Source organism: Bombina bombina, chromosome 1, assembly GCF_027579735.1.
Source record: "Bombina bombina isolate aBomBom1 chromosome 1, aBomBom1.pri, whole genome shotgun sequence".
In the NCBI taxonomy this organism is placed as follows: Eukaryota; Metazoa; Chordata; class Amphibia; order Anura; family Bombinatoridae; genus Bombina; species Bombina bombina.
Window position 1 is genome coordinate 488,521,711 of NC_069499.1, and position 17,991 is coordinate 488,539,701.

The 17,991-nt window shown below is 40.0% G+C and overlaps 1 protein-coding gene across 1 annotated transcript in view; it reads left to right on the forward strand.

Moving 5' to 3' along the window:
- The window catches only part of SENP2 (SUMO specific peptidase 2), a 162,079-nt gene that overhangs the window by 42,778 nt on the left and 101,310 nt on the right, over positions 1–17,991 (forward strand). Inside the window, exons 5-7 of the mRNA XM_053712852.1 lie at positions 5,731–5,812; positions 6,416–6,575; positions 13,549–13,646. Of these exons, the coding sequence (XP_053568827.1) occupies positions 5,731–5,812; positions 6,416–6,575; positions 13,549–13,646 (340 nt within the window). The remainder of the gene's footprint in view (positions 1–5,730; positions 5,813–6,415; positions 6,576–13,548; positions 13,647–17,991) is intronic.

The window sequence follows — 17,991 nt, forward strand, 5'->3', positions numbered from 1 at the left end:
AATAAAACCTGCCGACTGCAGGTTTTATTTAATTTATAGGACCGGAAAGGGTTAAGCTGGAGCACCTCCGTTTACTCTTGAAGGAGGTCCTAGCTACCTTGGAGGACTCAGACTCTACTGCCGCTGAGACACTTAATAATAAACTTAAGAGTGTTTGATGTCCTACCTACTCCTGTAGAGGTATTTCTGGTCCCTGACCGTATGTCTGACATTATAGCTCAGGAATGGGAGCAGCCGGGGATCCCTTTTTCCCCGTCCCCTGTTTTTAAGAAGAAGTTTCCTGTCGCTGACTCTGTGCGTGACTCGTGGCGCACTGTGCCTAAGGTAGAGGGCGCTATTTCCACTCTAGCCAAGAGAACAACTATTCCCCCTTGAGGATAGTTCCTCTTTTAAGGACCCTATGGATAAGAAGCTGTAAGTTGATTTACACTGGGGTTTACACTGGCAACCAGTTGCAAGTATTGTGACGGTTGCTGGTGCAGCCTCTTATTGGTGCAACTCCTTGTCCCAACCTAATTTCGGAGGCGACTACCATAGAGGAGATCCAGGATAGGATCAAGGCTCTAAAGCTGGCTAATACTTTTATCTGTGAGGCCAGAATGCAAGTCATTAGGCTGGGAGCCCAAATTTCTAGCTTTGCAGTTTTAGCTCGCAGAGTTCTGTGGCTAAAATCTTGGTCTGCTGATGTAACATCCAAGTCCAAACTTTTGTCTTTACCTTTTAAAGGCAAGACTTTATTTTGTCCTGGTTTGGCTGAGATCATTTCTGAAGTTACTGGTGGAAAGGGATCTTTCCTACCTCAAGACAAAAAGGCTAGACAAAGGGTTGCCAGAATTCAGGGACAAGGATTTTTTTTCAAACCTCTTCGTGGTTCCCAAGAAAGAGGGAACTTTTTTGACCCATATTGGACCTCAAGTACCTCAACAAATTTCTCAAGGTCCCGTCCTTCAAAATGGAGACTATACGTTCTATTCTCCCTTTGGTTCAGGAGGGTCATTTTATGACTACCATAGACCTGAAGTACGCGTATTTCTTCATGTTCCTATTCACAGGGAAGATCACCAATTCCTTTGCTTTGCCTTTCTAGACAAACACTTTCAATTTGTTGCCCTTCCCTTTTTGGCCTTGTCACAGCTCCTTTGATCTTTATAAAGGTTCTAGGGGCCCTTTTGGAGGTGGTCAGATCTCAGGGGATTGCGATGGCGCTGTACTTGGACGATATCTTGGTTCAGGCACCATCTTTTCATTTAGCAAAATCCCATACAGACTCACTGTATTCTATTCTTTATTCCCACAGGTGGAAAGTGAATCTGGAGAAGAGTTCCCTGGTGCCAGACACCAGGGTATACTTTTTGGGAACGGTCATAGACTCTCTGTCCATGAAGATATTTCTGATGGATGTCAGAAAAAAACAAATTCTTGCTTCTTGTCTCACTTCAGTCCTCTATCCGTCAATCAGTGACTCAGTGTATGGAAGTAATTGGTCTAATGGTTGCTTCCATGGACATTATTCCTTTTGCTCGTTTCCATCTGAGACCTCTACAGTTATGCATGCTCAGACAATGGAACAGAGACCACTCTGACCTCTCTGAGGATAGTTCTGGACTCCAGGACGAGAGACTATTTATCCTGGTGGATCTCCCAGGACCATCTGTCTAAGGGCACATGCTTCCTGAGACCTTCTTGAGAGATTGTGACTACAGATGCCAGCCTGTCGGGCTGGGGAGCAGTCTGGGGTTCTTTAAAGGCTCAGGGTCTTTGGACTCGAAAGGATTCTTCTCTACCAATAAATATCCTAGAAATGAGAGCAATCTTCAATACTCTAACATATTGGCCTCAACTGTGTTAGTTCGGTTTATCAGGTTTCAATCGGACAAAATCACCTCGGTGGCATATATCAATCACTATGGAGGAACTCAGAGTTCCTTAGCTCCAGTGGGCGGAGTCTTACGATTGTCACCTCTCTGCCATCCATATTCCAGGGGTGGACAACTGGGAAGCGGATTATCTGAGCAGGCAGACCTTTAATCCTGGGGAGTGGGCCCTTCATCCAGAAGTATTCTCTGATGACCCACAGGTGGGGGGTTCCGGAGTTGGATCTGATGGCGTCTCGGCTAAACGCCAAGCTTCCAAGGTACGGATCAAGGGATCCGCAAGCAGCTCTGATCGATGCTCTGGCGGTTCCTTGGGACTTCGATCTCGTGTACCTGTTCCCTCCGTTTGCCCTCCTTCCTCGAGTAATAGCTTGTATCAAACAGGAGAAGGCGTCAGTGATTCTAATCGGTCCTGCCTGGCCTTGCAGGATCTGGTTCATGGATCTGGTGAAGATGTCATCTCTTCCTCCTTGGAGAGGTTGCCTTTGAGGAAGGACTGTCTACTTCAAGGTCCCTTCCTCCCCCCAATTCTAGATTCTCTGAAGCTGACTGCTTGGAGATTGAATGCCTAGTCTTGGCTAGGTGTGGTTTTTCTGAGCAGGTCATTGATACCATGCTTCCGGCTTGTAAACCTGTTACTCGCAAGATTTACCATAAGGTATGGCGTAAATACACTTTTTTTTTTTTTGTGTGTGCGAATCGAAGGGTTTCTCTTGGAGTCGGGTGAGGGTTCCCAGCATTTTGTCCTTTCTTCAGAATGGCCTGGAGAAAGGTTTGTCAGTCAGTACTCTGAAGGGTCAGATTTCTGCACCGTCTATCCTTTTACACAAACGTTGGGCAGATCTGCCAGATGTTCAATAATTTGTTCAAGCCTTGGTCAGAATTAGGCCTGTGTTTAAGCCTGTTGCTCCTCCTGGAAGCCTTAACCTTGTTCTTAACGTTTTGCAGTAGGCTCAGTTTGAGCCTATGCATTTGGTTGATAAGTTATCGTGGAAAGTTTTGTTTCTCCTTGCTATTTCTTCTTCAGCTCGCAGAGTTTCCAAGCTTTCGGTTCTGCAGTGTGATTCCGCTTACCGTATTTTTCATGCGGATAAGGCGGTACTTCTTACTAATTTGGGATTCCTTCCCAAAGTAGTATAGGATCGCAACATCAATAAGGAAATTTTTGTTCCTTCATTTTGTCCTAATTGTTTGTTCTCAGAAGGAACACCTGTTGCATAACTTGGACGTCGTGCGTGTGTGCGTGCTCTAAAATTTTATCTACAAGCAACTAAAGATTTTTGGCAATCTACTGCCCTGTTCGTTTTTGTTTTTTAAGGGTCAGAAGTCCACTTCTTCTACTCTTTCTCTCTGGTTGAGAATTGTTATCCGGTTAGCTTATGAGACAGCTGGACAACAGCCTCCTGAGAAAATTACGGCTCATTCCCCTAAGGCTGTCTCTTCTTCTTGGGCCTTCAAAAATGACACTTCTGTGGAGCAAATCTGCAAGGCGGCAACTTGGTCCTCGTGGCATACCTCTTCCAAATTCTACAAATTTGATACTTTTGCCTCAGCTGACGCTTCTTTTGGGAAGAAAGTTCTTAAAGCGGTGGTGCCTTCTGTTTAGGTCCGCCTGTCTTGTTCTCCATGGCCCTTCCATTCTGTGTCCTCTAACTTGGGTATTGGTTCCCACTAGTAATTAGAATGGATTCGTGAACTCTCTATGCCAGGAAAGAAAAATATTTATCAGGTAAGCATAATTTTTGTTTTCGTCCGTATGCACAATCTTCCAATTTATTCAGAAATGAAGAGGTATAACATTTTCCTAACCATACAAACTAGCTACATTTTAATATTTTATACATAATTCTGATTTCCCATAAGGACATGAAACCCCTTTTTTTGAATTGTAAAACCTCACTAATAATAATAATAATAATAATAATAATACTTTTACATGTGTCTGTTATTATTTAGTTGTTGGGTAACCTATGTGTCTGATGCTCAGTGGGTGACAGTTAAAACTATTGTCCCACAATCCGCTCTCAAATACTCCTCGCTACATGAACATTTATTATTTTGCATACATATAAAAACCTGTACTTGAAGGATACTGTAGTTCATGCAGACAACTGCAACCTTGCATATGTTTATGGTACACGGTTGTCTCAAGCCTTTTATCAGCGTCTGATCAGTATTCGTGCCTCAGTAATCCCTGTGTTGTAATGGAGAACCCCTAGGTAATGACGTCACACACTTGAGTTTAACTGCGCATGGAGAGCCTTAAGGATATGGCCATAAATGTAGAACAATGCAATAGAAGTCTAGATCGGCTCCATACATGTAGTATTAAAATACTTAAAGGGACAATAAATGCTAGTTAAAATTATGCATTCAAAGAAAAGATTACTCTGAGAATAACATGTGGATGTATTTTTTAAAGTTTCATTAGCTGCTTAAATATTGACAAAGTAAGTGTTAAGTTTTAGTGTCTATAAAACATTGGGAGCTGCCATGTTGTAACTTAAATTACCTTTTCTGCTGTGGCCAATTAGGGACAGTTATAAATAGGTCACTAGAGTGTGCAGCCAATGGCTGTGTGGAATGTAACAGTGTTCTGCACTTTCATTTCCACCAGGAACGGAAAATTTCACAATGGAATTATAGGAAAATAAAATAATGAAAGTATAGTGCAGACTTTTTTTTTTAATATGTACAGTTTGTCATTTTATATTAACATCTCAAAGTGTTTAATGTCCCTTTAACATTCATCCATGTTTTTAAAAAAAAAAAAAAAAAAAAAAAAAAAAGAACCCACCAACCTGTATTAAAAAAGTAAAAAAGAGCAAAGTCCATAGATTACCGAGCTCCCTTAGGCGTTCCTGACACGTTTTGGCCATAAGGCATTGTATGGTTTTAAATCCATCGAATGTGATTTGTGTACATTTAAGTACAGATGCACACTCAATGCTTGTTACTATACATAACATCTTGGATACTCTGAATGTATACACTTAATACAATGTATTTGCAAATGCTACACTGATTAGACTACAGTTGAATTCTGTATGTGGAGTTCCCTCAAACACCAACATTTCCCAAAGATATGACTTAAAATAAAATAAAGGGCAGACCTATTGTATCTGGAATTGGCCACTTTCCGAGTGGGTTGACCGAGTATTACAACCAATTGTAGTGAGTTTGTGGAGTTACCTGCGTGACACAAAATCTCTCCTTAATTGTATTTCAGGTCGGTCCCTAGAATTTCCTTAAAGGGACATGATACCCAAATGTTGAAACATTTGAAAGTGATGCAGCAGAACTGTAAAAAGCTGATTAAAAATTATCACATGAACATCTCTATGTAAAAATGGTAGATCTTTTACCTCAATTACACCACATTGTAAAGAGACTTTAAGCAGCCAGTCAGGGATGCTTGTCCCAGGACTTGCAAGGGGAAGTGTGCATCTGGCATGTGCACGCACAGTCATGTTGTTTTCCTATTCAGTTTATGGATGTTCTTTGAAATCTCATGAAATTTCAGTGAAATCTCATAACATCACAGCAAAGGCAAAGCATTACCTCAGCACTGCTGATGCTTATTGGCTGTTTTTTGTTTTGTTTGTTTTTTTCTTTTCAACCTGCATATGAAGTATAGCTTTTTACACAGCACTTACTCTGGTGAGCTGAAGAAATTGAGGTAAAATGATCTTCCCTTTTTTACATAGAGATGCTCAGGTGATATTTTCTTTTCAGTTTTTTATAGTTATGCTGCATTACTTTCAAGTGATTTAGCATATGATTATGTCCCTTTAAGTAACTTTCCAACTGTATGAACCTTTTCTAATATTTAGATTTTTTTTTTTTCCCCCCCTAGGTAAGAACCTCTTCTTTAAATCAAGACTCGTTAATGCTGAAGATCCTCCCTCCAAAACCACTGCAAGTGGGATCAGACCAATGTAATTCTACTCTTAATTTAGCGGATTGTGCTTGTTTTAATGCATTTCGTCATTTCTTTAAGCACCACTGTGTATATAAAAAAAAAAACGTATTTTTTTAAAAAAGATTGTATTGCAAGAGATGTTTTGCTTTTTTTAATACCATAATTAAGAGGACTTGTTGCATGTAACTAAATAGTTAAAACTGTCCATGTATGAATTTTTTTTCATTATTCCTATTTACTAAAATCCAACAAATAGAAATTAGAGACAGAAACCCCAAATTCTTCTTTTAGGGTTCAGATAGAGCATATGCTTTGTTGAAGAAGCTTCAGTGTACTCTGGGAGCTAGCTGGACACGCATGGTGAGCAAATGATGAGGTATATATTTTCAGCAATTAGCTCCCAGTAGTGCATAGCTGCTCCTGCACCTATCTTGGTTTAGTTTTAATTTCCTTTATTCTCTTGGTATATTTTGCTGAAATGTATAAGTACATTGGAAAATTGTTATAAAATTGTTCTCTGAATCATGAAGTTTGCTTTTGACGTTACTGTCCCTATAAAGATTATGCATAGTTTGTTTAGGCACTGAATATAACCTTAAGTCATTGTCTCTTTAAACAGGGAGATCTTTATCCCCCAGAAGCTGAGCTTTAAATATTCAAGACCTGTCTATGAACACCGTTTCCCATTCAAAAAATGTGTTCAAGATAGCCGGTTCTCAAATCCAAGACCATGTGATGCTACCAAGGCGTTTAAAAAATTATCTTTGGCAGTGGATGAGGTAGGTTGCTAAATGTACAATTAAGATGCACACTAAACATAATTTTACTCTTGGTCTAAGGTAGAGGACCCTAAGATCATTGGCTAAATATGTTTGCATTTTACATTTGTAAACGTATTCAGTAACGAAACCTTACACATTATTAAAATGTAACCTTTAAAGGGCCATTCAACGTTCAAATTAATGTTCCATTAATAGTGCAGAATTATGTAACATTTAATTTGAACATTGACTGGCTCTTTAATGAAACTGACTATATAAAAAATGTGCCAATTTTAAGATCTGACTGTATATGTTTCTCACACACCCACACTCACTCTGTTGGTTTTGTTGGCCATCTATCCCATGAAGTAATATAATCTAGAAATATATGTTCATTCAACATTTCAAAGATTTTTGTGTGAATTATTAAACTGTCAGTCATTATTAAAGGGATAGTTTAGTCAAAATAAAATTTTCATGATTAAGATAGAGCATGCAATTTAAAGCAACTTTCTAATTTACGCCTATTTTTATTTTTTTTCTTTCTCCTGGTATCTTTATTTGGAAAAGCAAGAATGTAAGCTTAGGAGCAGGATCATTTTTTGGTTCAACACCTGGATAGCGCTTGCTGATTAGTCACCAATCAGCAAGCGCTACCCAGGTGCTGAACCAATAATGGACCAGCTCTTAAGCTTACATTCTTGCTTTTTCAAATAAAGATAGCAAGATAGTGAAGGAAAATTGATGAGAGTAAATTAGAAAGTTGCTTAAAATTGGGGGGGGGGGGCGGAGCCAGCTACACGGGAGACAAGAGGCATAGCTTATGAGCTCCTACAACATTAATCGATTTTAAGGGCATAATTAATAGATTATAATAAAGCCTGGGAGACATATTCATGCCTAGGTAAGGCAACCTTACTAAAGATCCTGGTGACACTGTTTTACACATCTGCTGCAACAATTATTTTGACCTAAGCCATTTGAAACGACCACAAGGCAGCAGTGACTGTTGGCCTGGTAGACGCAGCCTGATGTGCTTGGGATTCTCGACTGTATAACGAAATTTGGAGAACTTTTACATACAGATGCAGGCACTGCTTGTTAAATTTGAAAAAAAGATCACAGCTTGAACAACCCTGTGTTTACAAATAGAGGTCAGTGTATAGGGGAAGTTAACCTAATGCAAGTAATGGCGGATGGCAGGGACCCTATTACAAGCAAAGGGAGTCCCCAGCGCCATATGGCAGCATTCATGTCTGAGCCGGAGCCTGATTACTCTGAGAGGGATCTCCTTGAATGCGAGAAACCTAACTCAAAATCTTCTTTCCTAGACGAGGAGGATGCTGTCGCTCTCCCGGGATGGAGGGTGAGCAACCTACAGATTTACATGAAGTCTCTTGTGCATGAGACTTATCTGTACGCACCTACAAGATCTGTAACGAAAAGGGACTCTACTCCATCGGATCCGTATGAAAAGGATCCAAGTGCTGGGATTGAATTGTTGCAGCCCACTAGTCTTCCCCTCAAGATTACAATTACTAATCCCGGGGAGAGCACAAGACAAGTTTTGCCTACAGAGGGTAACCTATCTATTAGCAGGCTGGTATTCTCCCTTGAGATAGTTTTCTACCCAGATGTCAGCTATGTCTCTATTGAGACAAAATTTTCTACCCAGGAACAAACCTTACTCTGTGCAACAACTTCATTTTCAATTATTCCGAGGATATGGGGACTTTCTGCAGGCCTGTAAGGACATTAAAGCAGGGGTGGGCTAAGACAATTATGATTGTATAGCAGGCTACCATGTTCTTGTACCCATGACTGTTTCTACTACTTTCTCAAAGTGATGGTGAGACATGTCGCTGCTTATTCACCCACTGCTTCTGCACCTAGATAAATTGTCCGTGATGATGGCATTTAACCTGGAAAACTGTGGATTCTGTATATGAAAATACCCATCATAAAATGTAGCGTGTATACCAAATAATGATTCTTACCTTCCCATGTGTTATAGGGCCCATACCCATAAGGTAAGGCTATTTGATATAAGATTGGAAGGACCCTGCTAGCAGACTAGGTTACTCTATATATTTGTGTATACTTACATAGAAATAGTCTGGGATCGTTTCACTGCATAATTAGTTATAATATAACTATCCACAATGCACTTTATTGTATATAACATGCTATGAGTTTTTTTATTTTCATTTTTCTAATCATATGCTCGCAAGGCTTGACAAGGTCCTGTTTAGAAATACTTTAATATTACTCAGATATATATTCTACCTCAGTGGAGTGTCGGCATTTAAAATTATGGTCATGCAGGTTTGAGAAAGGTCTGAACTTTTTACACCTGATTAATGTCTCCTTATTGCATAACTTTTACATATATTGTTTAATAATAGCCCAGTGTATATGCTTTACTAAGCTCCTTCCCTTTAAAGTTTAGCTGATCTGGAAACTGCCTATTTTACGTTAGTGACTCCTTATATCAGCTATTTTACATACAGTGGCACTAACATATTGGTAACTGTCATTGTTGTTAAATGGAGTCCTCTACCTAACGGGTTTCTGTTTGCAACAGATGCATCTTCCAGGATTTACCAATATTGTCTTTTATTGCAGTATAGATACGAACGCCGCCCTTGAAATTTAGTTTTAGTTGCGTTGTTATGAGCCGAATAATCTCTTTAATGTTATTAGCCCCTCCAGGTGAATTCTTACGTTTTTTTACGATTAATCTCCGCTCCCCCTTCTCCCCTCCCTCTCCCCCTTGTTTTCCCTTCCTCTCCTACTTCTTAGGACTCTGGCACTTTGTGATAGTGTTCAGGGTCCTATTGCGTGGTTTCCCTTGACACATACCGCATTCTGGAATATCTCTTCCCCCCCACCCTTTTACTAGATAGCCAAAATTTAGAAGGCTCTGTTGTGCTTCTTGTTAACACTCTTTTTAGTTCAATTCTCTTATGAGCCACAGTTTGTCATTTTGTTTTTATTATAATATTTTTGATTCTTATGAAGCGTATGATGTTACAATAGGGATTATATATTTGTACATTATTATGTTTGTGCTACTATAATTCACGTTGTACTGAGGTTAAAAGAAAAAAATGAGGTTTGTTCTTTACTTGTTCTGTGATGAAACAGGATTGATTTAATGATGTGGCACTCATGACCGACATGGTCTGCCTTTTCAACCTCAATAAAAACTATGAATTATAAAAAAAAGTTGCTATAAAATTGCATGCTCTATCTGAATCATGACATTTTAATTTTGACTAGACTATCCCTTTAATTAATTGATACTACTCTCAAAATTGCTGTGCGTAGTATTTTGTATATTCTTACCATTTGGTCATTAAAGGGACAGTCTACACCAGAATTTTTATTGTTTAAAAAAGATAGATAATCCCTTTATTACCCTTTCCCTAGTTTTGCATAACTAACAGTTATATAAATACACTTTTTACCTCTGATTACCTTGTGTCTAAGCCTTTGCAAACTGCCCCCTTATTTCAGTTCTTTTGACAGACATCCATTTTAGCCAATCAGTGCTGGCTCATCTGAACTCCACGTGCGTGAGCACAGTGTTATCTATATGACACACATGAACTAACACCCTCTAGTGGTGAAAAACTGTCAAAATGCCCTGAGAGAAGAGGCGGCCTTCAAGGGCTTAGAAATTAGCATATGAACCTCCTAGGTTTAGCTTTCAACTAAGAATACCAAGAGAACAAAGCAAAATTGGTGATAAAAGTAAACTGGAAGATTGCTTAAAATTACATTCTCTACCTGAATCATAAAAGTTTATTTTGGACTAGACTGTCCATTTATGTTGAAAAGAATCTTTGAATAAAGATTACAAATTATTTAACAACCCAATATGCCATTAAATTCTCTTGTTTCGCTTTAAAGGTATGTTGGCACTCTTTTAATCTGAAATAGTCTGAAAAATGTATATGCCCATGTGAATTATCCTTGCTGCTACTATTTGATACAAAATCACTTACAATGATAAATTATATCGCGTTACACACTGTTTTGACGGTCATAACTGAAAGCTTAGCATATTGTAAGATGGAGGGCTTATGCACACTTGAATTTATGTCGTTATCAATTTCTGAGATTCTGTTTTTAAAGAAATGTATCCCCCTCTAACTTCTCTCCGATTTTTCTCACCTCCTTGAGACATTTTACCCAGTTGCATTTTCAAGAGGGTAACGTGCCATGGTAACTCGTATTACTTCCCTTTTATGGTTATGCCTCATCTTTCTATTTTTGTCTGTAGAAGTCTATGCTCCTTATTGAGCATACAATCTAAGAGATGGCTGTTGTACACCAAGTATGAAGTGGATGATTGAGCCGGAGTACTCTTCATCCTTGATTGATTTGGCACTAAAAAGATTGTGTAGCGTGTAAGTTGGTGATGTTAGGATTTATATAGTAGGCATCCCTAAACATATTCAATGAAAGATTTAAAAGTATGAGTGGCAGAATAAGTTCTTCAGATAGGAGCAGCACTAGAAAAATCTGTAGGCAAGAGGTTGGTGGTGACGGATTGAAAGGCATAGGTCTGAGGCAATTTGCACCGAGAAGGGGTGTTATGTATGTGCGCACAGTATTGCAAGGGGCTGGTCGAATTTGAGTGAATGTGTAATAGTCTATGATGGATATTTAGAAATAAGTGGGAGAAGTACTTGGGTGTTCTCAGCATATGTGTGGTACAGAAACTGAAATGAGCTTTTGGACTTACCAAGTAAAGATTGTGTTTGTATGCAGACTTGTTTTCTAATGGCTTCTGTTCCCTGACATGTTGGGATTTACTTAAAGTATTTACCATTGGAACAAATATAGGGGACTTTCAGTCATGAAATATAAAATACTTTATGCTGAAAGTTCCTTTATTTGTTTGAAGCGTTCGCTGCGCTCCTCAAGGAGCTCATGGCAGAACGCTATTTTGCTGAGGTGACGTTTCCTCCACTTAGAAAAATAGTGGTGCGTCCCAGCTGGAGCCAAGCTGGATACCCCGCACAGCTATTGGCTAAGAGGTGGAAACATCACCTCTCAGCAAAATAGCGTTCTGCTGGGGGGCTGCCTGAGGCCCTCAGCACGGTGAACGCTTCAAAGAAATAAAGGAACTTTCAGCATAAAGCATTTTTATATTTCATGACTGAAAGTCCCCTTTATTTGTTCCAATGGTAAATTCTAGAATTTCACAAACGCTAGGATTTACCATCACTTTAAAGCAGCGGTTCCCAACCTGGGGTACGTGTACCCCTGGGGTTACTTGGCAGGCCAGTTGGGGGTACGCAAAAATATTGTTGGTAATGGCGGAAGATGCACGGGGAGGGTCAGGGGGCACTCTCAATGGGTCATCAACTAATAAGCATCGTGGAACTGTGGAAGGAAGGAGCATTTAGCCGGAAAGTGACAAATGAAGTCCTGGCCTGGCATATAGGCAGATGGGAGCCCCTGCACCTGAAATATGTGGACCGGGTGTGGATGACTCCGGTCCACATATTAATGATCACCCTGTGTCACCAGACGGCTTAGCCTCCTGCTCCACACACCTCTGTCCCATGCACACAATTTTGACTGCAAGTGCTCAAATAGAAGCGGCACTGCAGCAGCATAGATGTGGACACGTGTGATAGAGCCGTTGAGATTGCGAGTCACACAGGCGAGGCAGGTCTGCATCCCCAAATAAGTTATAGTCAGTGCCGGTAAGTAAAGTACTGCTTCTAGTGCTTGCTTGATTCAGACTGCTTCACTTCCAACTAAAAACGTTCATAGTGGCTGGGTGGTTAATATCAATCTGATCTCACAAATTTAAATATTTATTTTTATGATCATTACACTTTGACTTCCCCCCCCCCCAGGGCCTTGTTTAGGAGCAACCAGGCAGCTGCCAGGGGCACCAGCCACACAGCAGGACTCCTGAGAATAAGATCTTAGCTTTAATCCTGTTGATACACGTACAGTCGTATGCAATTCAGGTATAGCTTACCTCCCCTATAAAAAAGTGCTTCCTTTATTTTGAGGGATGGGTGGGGGTAATGAAGAGAGGGGGTACTCATAAATGAAAAGCCTAATCAAGGGGTACAGGAGAGAAAAAAGGTTGGGAACCGCTAAATACAGTAGAATTCAAAAATGTGCAATAGCAATTACTCTGAATTTCAAGTTATCAATACTTTCTGAAACCTTTCAAAGAGATTGCTTCATTTTTCTGCCCATTGTATTTGCAGACTCCTATACATAAATACTGTGAGATCTAGCACATCCTGCCATAAGAGCTGATTCCTTCTCAACGCACATAAAGACTGAACAAATTGATAATGGAATTCAATTTGAAAGTTGTTTAAAATTGTATGCTCTCAGAATCATGAACGTTTGATTTTTACTTTACTTTCCCTTTAAGTGTATTCATAGACATGTGTGTGTTTTTTTTTGTTTGTTTTTTTATAGATGAAGGTTGGTATCGAACACCAAATATATTGTATTTCTTTCCCATACAGTGTTCCACCAAGCTGGCAACATTTTCTGTGGAGAATTATAAATTAGCCGTGTGGGCATTGTAGTACTTTCTAATATTGTAAAATTTTCTGCTATCCAAAGCACAAATTCATCTCATAGTTTAACATAAATGTATTTAATGATAATTTGAGCAACAAACATTGAAAAAAATATTAGCTGATTTTTGGCTCGGTGCTGCACCCATTAAAAAGGGCCTGGGGAGAACACTGCGAGATAGATAGATATATAGATAGATATATAGATAGATATATAGATAGATATATATATAGATATATATATATATATAGATAGATAGATAGATAGATAGATATATATATATCTCATAGTTTAATATTTCTTGCAGTTCGCTATACATGTGTCAACTCTGTGTTAACTTTTTTTTTTTTTTTTCTCTCCAAAGTTTGTTTGTTAAATCAAATGCTTATTAAAATTAAACCTAGAATTTAATATATTAAAGGATGTACAGAAAGGCGAAAGGGAAAAATACAAGAGGCTTTTGGAAATTTTCAAAGGAAATTACAACAGAAAAGATGAAACCACGGACAAATCTTCCAGGTAAAGTTAAACCATTTTGCCCTTTCGATTAAGAATCTGTTTACACTTAGACTTGTATAGTTTCAAAAGTGTTTGTGGAATACATTCAACAATATATAAACCAATACTGCTCCCACACCATCTTTTGTTGACTCCTTACTACTGAGTGGGAATGATTTTGTGTTTTTCAGACGTTTATTACTACTGAGCATGCTTGAAATGAATCAAAATAAGGTTACTTTTTAACCTTTTGTCTCTGTACTCCCTGGCTGCTTTTTCAACAGAAAAGCACTTTTTTTCCCTTTTTCTGTACTTCATGTCATGTTCATGTTATTTGTATACTTGGAGATTTCCTCCCTGAATATAGTTTCCTTTCTTCAGATTGTTCAATGTTAAATCCTGTTTTTTAGGTGCTTAATTTTGGATTGCATTCGTTTAATTTCTTTACAACTTGGCAATTTTGTGGGAACCCTCAGTGACTGGAAATGCTGAAAACTTGAAGTTAATTGGTTGAGTATTTTTTCATTTCTTGGAAAAAGATACTTTTCCCTATGTCCTGACACTGGTGCAGCAGTTTTTGCTGATGGTTTAGCTAATCCTTTACAGTCTTTCTTATTACGCATGTTTAAAGTGATTGTAAAGTTTAATTATTTTAAAGCCCCATTTCTCTTGTTAAGTGTATCCAGTCCACGGATCATCCACTACTTGTGGGATATTCTCCTTCCCAACAGGAAGTTGCAAGAGGATCACCCACAGCAGAGCTGCTATATAGCTCCTCCCCTCACTGCCATATCCAGTCATTCTCTTGCAACTCTCAACTAAGATGGAGGTCGTAAGAGGACTGGTGTTTTATACTTAGTTTATTTCTTCAATCAAAAGTTTGTTATTTTTAAATGGTACCGGAGTGTACTGTTTATCTCAGGCAGTATTTAGAAGAAGAATCTGCCTGCGTTTTCTATGATCTTAGCAGAAGTAACTAAGATCCTTTGCTGTTCTCACATATTCTGAGGAGTGAGGTAACTTCAGAGGGGGAATAGCGTGCAGGTTTTCCTGTAATAAGGTATGTGCAGTTAAAATATTTTTCTAGGGATGGAATTTGCTAGAAAATGCTGCTGATACCGAAGTAATGTAAGTAAAGCCTTAAATGCAGTGATAACGACTGGTATCAGGCTTATTAATAGAGATACATACTCTTTTATAAAAGTGTATTTTAAAACGTTTGCTGGCATGTTTAATCAGTTTTTTACATATGTTTGGTGATAAAACTTATTGGGGCCTAGTTTTTTTCCACATGGCTGGCTTGAATTTTGCCTAGAAACAGTTCCCTGAGGCTTCCCACTGTTGTAATATGAGTGGGAGGGGCCTATTTTGGCGTTTTTTTGCACAGCAAAAATTACAGACACAGACATCCAGCTTCTTCCTGCATGATCCAGGACTTCTCTGAAGGGCTCAAAAGGCTTCAAAAGTCGTATTGAGGGAGGTAAAAAGCCACAGTAGAGCTGTGGCAGTTGTTGTGACTGTTTAAAAAACGTTTTTGTCATTTGTTATTCCGTTTTTGGTATTAAGGGGTTAATCATCCATTTGCAAGTGGGTGCAATGCTCTGCTAACTTATTACATACACTGTAAAAATTTCGTTAGTGTAACTGCATTTTTTCACTGTTATTTCAAAATTTGGGAATATTTGTGTTTGTTAAAGGCGCAGTAATGTTTTTTATATTGCTCGTAAACTTGTTTTAAAGTGTTTTCCAAGCTTGCTAGTCTCATTGCTGGTCTGTTTAAACATGTCTGACACAGAGGAACCTACTTGTTCATTATGTTTGAAAGCCATGGTGGAGCCCCATAGGAGAATGTGTACTAAATGTATTGATTTCACCTTAAACAGTAAAGATCAGTCTTTATCTATAAAAGAATTATCACCAGAGGGTTCTGTCGAGGGGGAAGTTATGCCGACTAACTCTCCCCACGTGTCAGACCCTTCGCCTCCCGCTCAGGGGACGCACGCTAATATGGCGACCAATTACATCAGGTACGCCCATAGCGATTACCTTGCAGGACATGGCTGCAATCATGAATAATACCCTGTCAGAGGTATTATCTAGATTGCCTGAATTAAGAGGCAAGCGCGATAGCTCTGGGGTTAGGAGAGATACAGAGCGCGCAAATGCTGTTAGACCCATGTCTGATACTGCGTCACAGTATGCAGAACATGAGGACGGAGAGCTTCAGTCTGTGGGTGACATCTCTGACTCGGGGAAACCTGATTCAGAGATTTCTAATTTTAAATTTAAGCTTGAGAACCTCCGTGTATTGCTTGGGGAGGTATTAGCTGCTCTGAATGACTGTAACACAGTTGCAATTCCAGAGAAATTGTGTAGGCTGGATAGATACTATGCGGTGCCGGTGTGTACTGACGTTTTTCCTATACCTAAAAGGCTTACAGAAATTATTAGCAAGGAGTGGGATAGACCCGGTGTGCCCTTATCCCCACCTCCTATATTTAGAATTTTTTTCCAATAGACGCCACTACACGGGACTTATGGCAGACGGTCCCTAAGGTGGAGGGAGCAGTTTCTACTTTAGCAAAGGTCCCGGTTGAGGACAGTTGTGCTTTTTCAGATCCAATGGATAAAAAATTGGAGGGTTACCTTAAGAAAATGTTTATTCAACAAGGTTTTATTTTACAGCCCCTTGCATGCATTGCGCCTGTCACTGCTGCGGCGGCGGCATTCTGGTTTGAGGCCCTGGAAGAGGCCATCCAGACAGCTCCATTGAATGAAATTATTGACAAGCTTAGAACGCTTAAGCTAGCTAACTCATTTGTTTCTGATGCCATTGTTCATTTGACTAAACTAATGGCTAAGAATTCCGGATTCGCCATCCAGGCGCGTAGGGCGCTATGGCTTTAATCCTGGTCAGCTGACGTGACTTCTAAGTCTAAATTACTCAACATTCCTTTCAAGGGGCAGACCTTATTCGGGCCTGGCTTGAAGGAAATTATTGCTGACATTACTGGAGGCAAGGGTCATACCCTTCCTCAGGACAGGGCCAAATCAAAAGCCAAACAGTCTAATTTTCGTGCCTTTCGAAATTTCATGGCAGGAGCAGCATCAACTTCCTCCACTTCAAAACAAGAGGGAACTGTTGCTCATTCCAGACAGGCCTGGAAACCTAACCAGTCCTGGAACAAGGGCAAGCAGGCCAGGAAGCCTGCTGCTGCCCCCAAGACAGCATGAAGGAATGGCCCCCTATCCGGAAACGGATCTAGTGGGGGGCAGACTTTTTCTCTCTTCGCCCAGGCGTGGGCAAGAGATGTTCAGGATCCCTGGGCGTTGGAGATCATATCTCAGGGATATCTTCTGGACTTCAAAGCTTCTCCTCCACAAGGGAGATTTCATCTTTCAAGGTTATCAGCAAACCAGATAAAGAAAGAGGCTTTCCTAAGCTGTGTGCAAGACCTCCTAGTAATGGGAGTGATCCATCCAGTTCCGCGGACGGAACAAGGACAGGGATTTTATTCAAATCTGTTTGTGGTTACCAAGAAAGAGGGAACCTTCAGACCAATCTTGGATCTAAAGATCTTAAACAAATTCCTCAGAGTTCCATCATTCAAAATGGAAACTATTCGGACCATCCTACCCATGATCCAAGAGGGTCAGTACATGACCACAGTGGACTTAAAGGATGCCTACCTTCACATACCGATTCACAAAGATCATCATCGGTTCCTAAGGTTTGCCTTTCTAGACAGGCATTACCAATTTGTAGCTCTTCCCTTCAGGTTGGCCACTGCCCCGAGAATTTTTACAAAGGTTCTGGGCTCACTTCTGGCGGTTCTAAGACCGCGAGGCATAGCGGTGGCTCCGTATCTAGACGACATCCTGATACAGGCGTCAAGCTTTCAAATTGCCAAGTCTCATACAGAGATAGTTTTGGCATTTCTGAGGTCGCATGGGTGGAAAGTGAACGTGGAAAAGAGTTCTCTATCACCACTCACAAGAGTCTCCTTCCTAGGGACTCTTATAGATTCTGTAGAGATGAAAATTTACCTGACGGAGTCCAGGTTATCAAAACTTCTAAATGCTTGCCGTGTCCTTCATTCCATTCCACGCCCGTCAGTGGCTCAGTGCATGGAAGTAATCGGCTTAATGGTAGCGGCAATGGACATAGTGCCATTTGCGCGCCTGCGTCTCAGACCGCTGCAATTATGCATGCTAAGTCAGTGGAATGGGGATTACTCAGATTTGTCCCCTCTACTAAATCTGGATCAAGAGACCAGAGATTCTCTTCTCTGGTGGCTTTCTCGGGTCCATCTGTCCAAGGGTATGACCTTTCGCAGGCCAGATTGGACGATTGTATCAACAGATG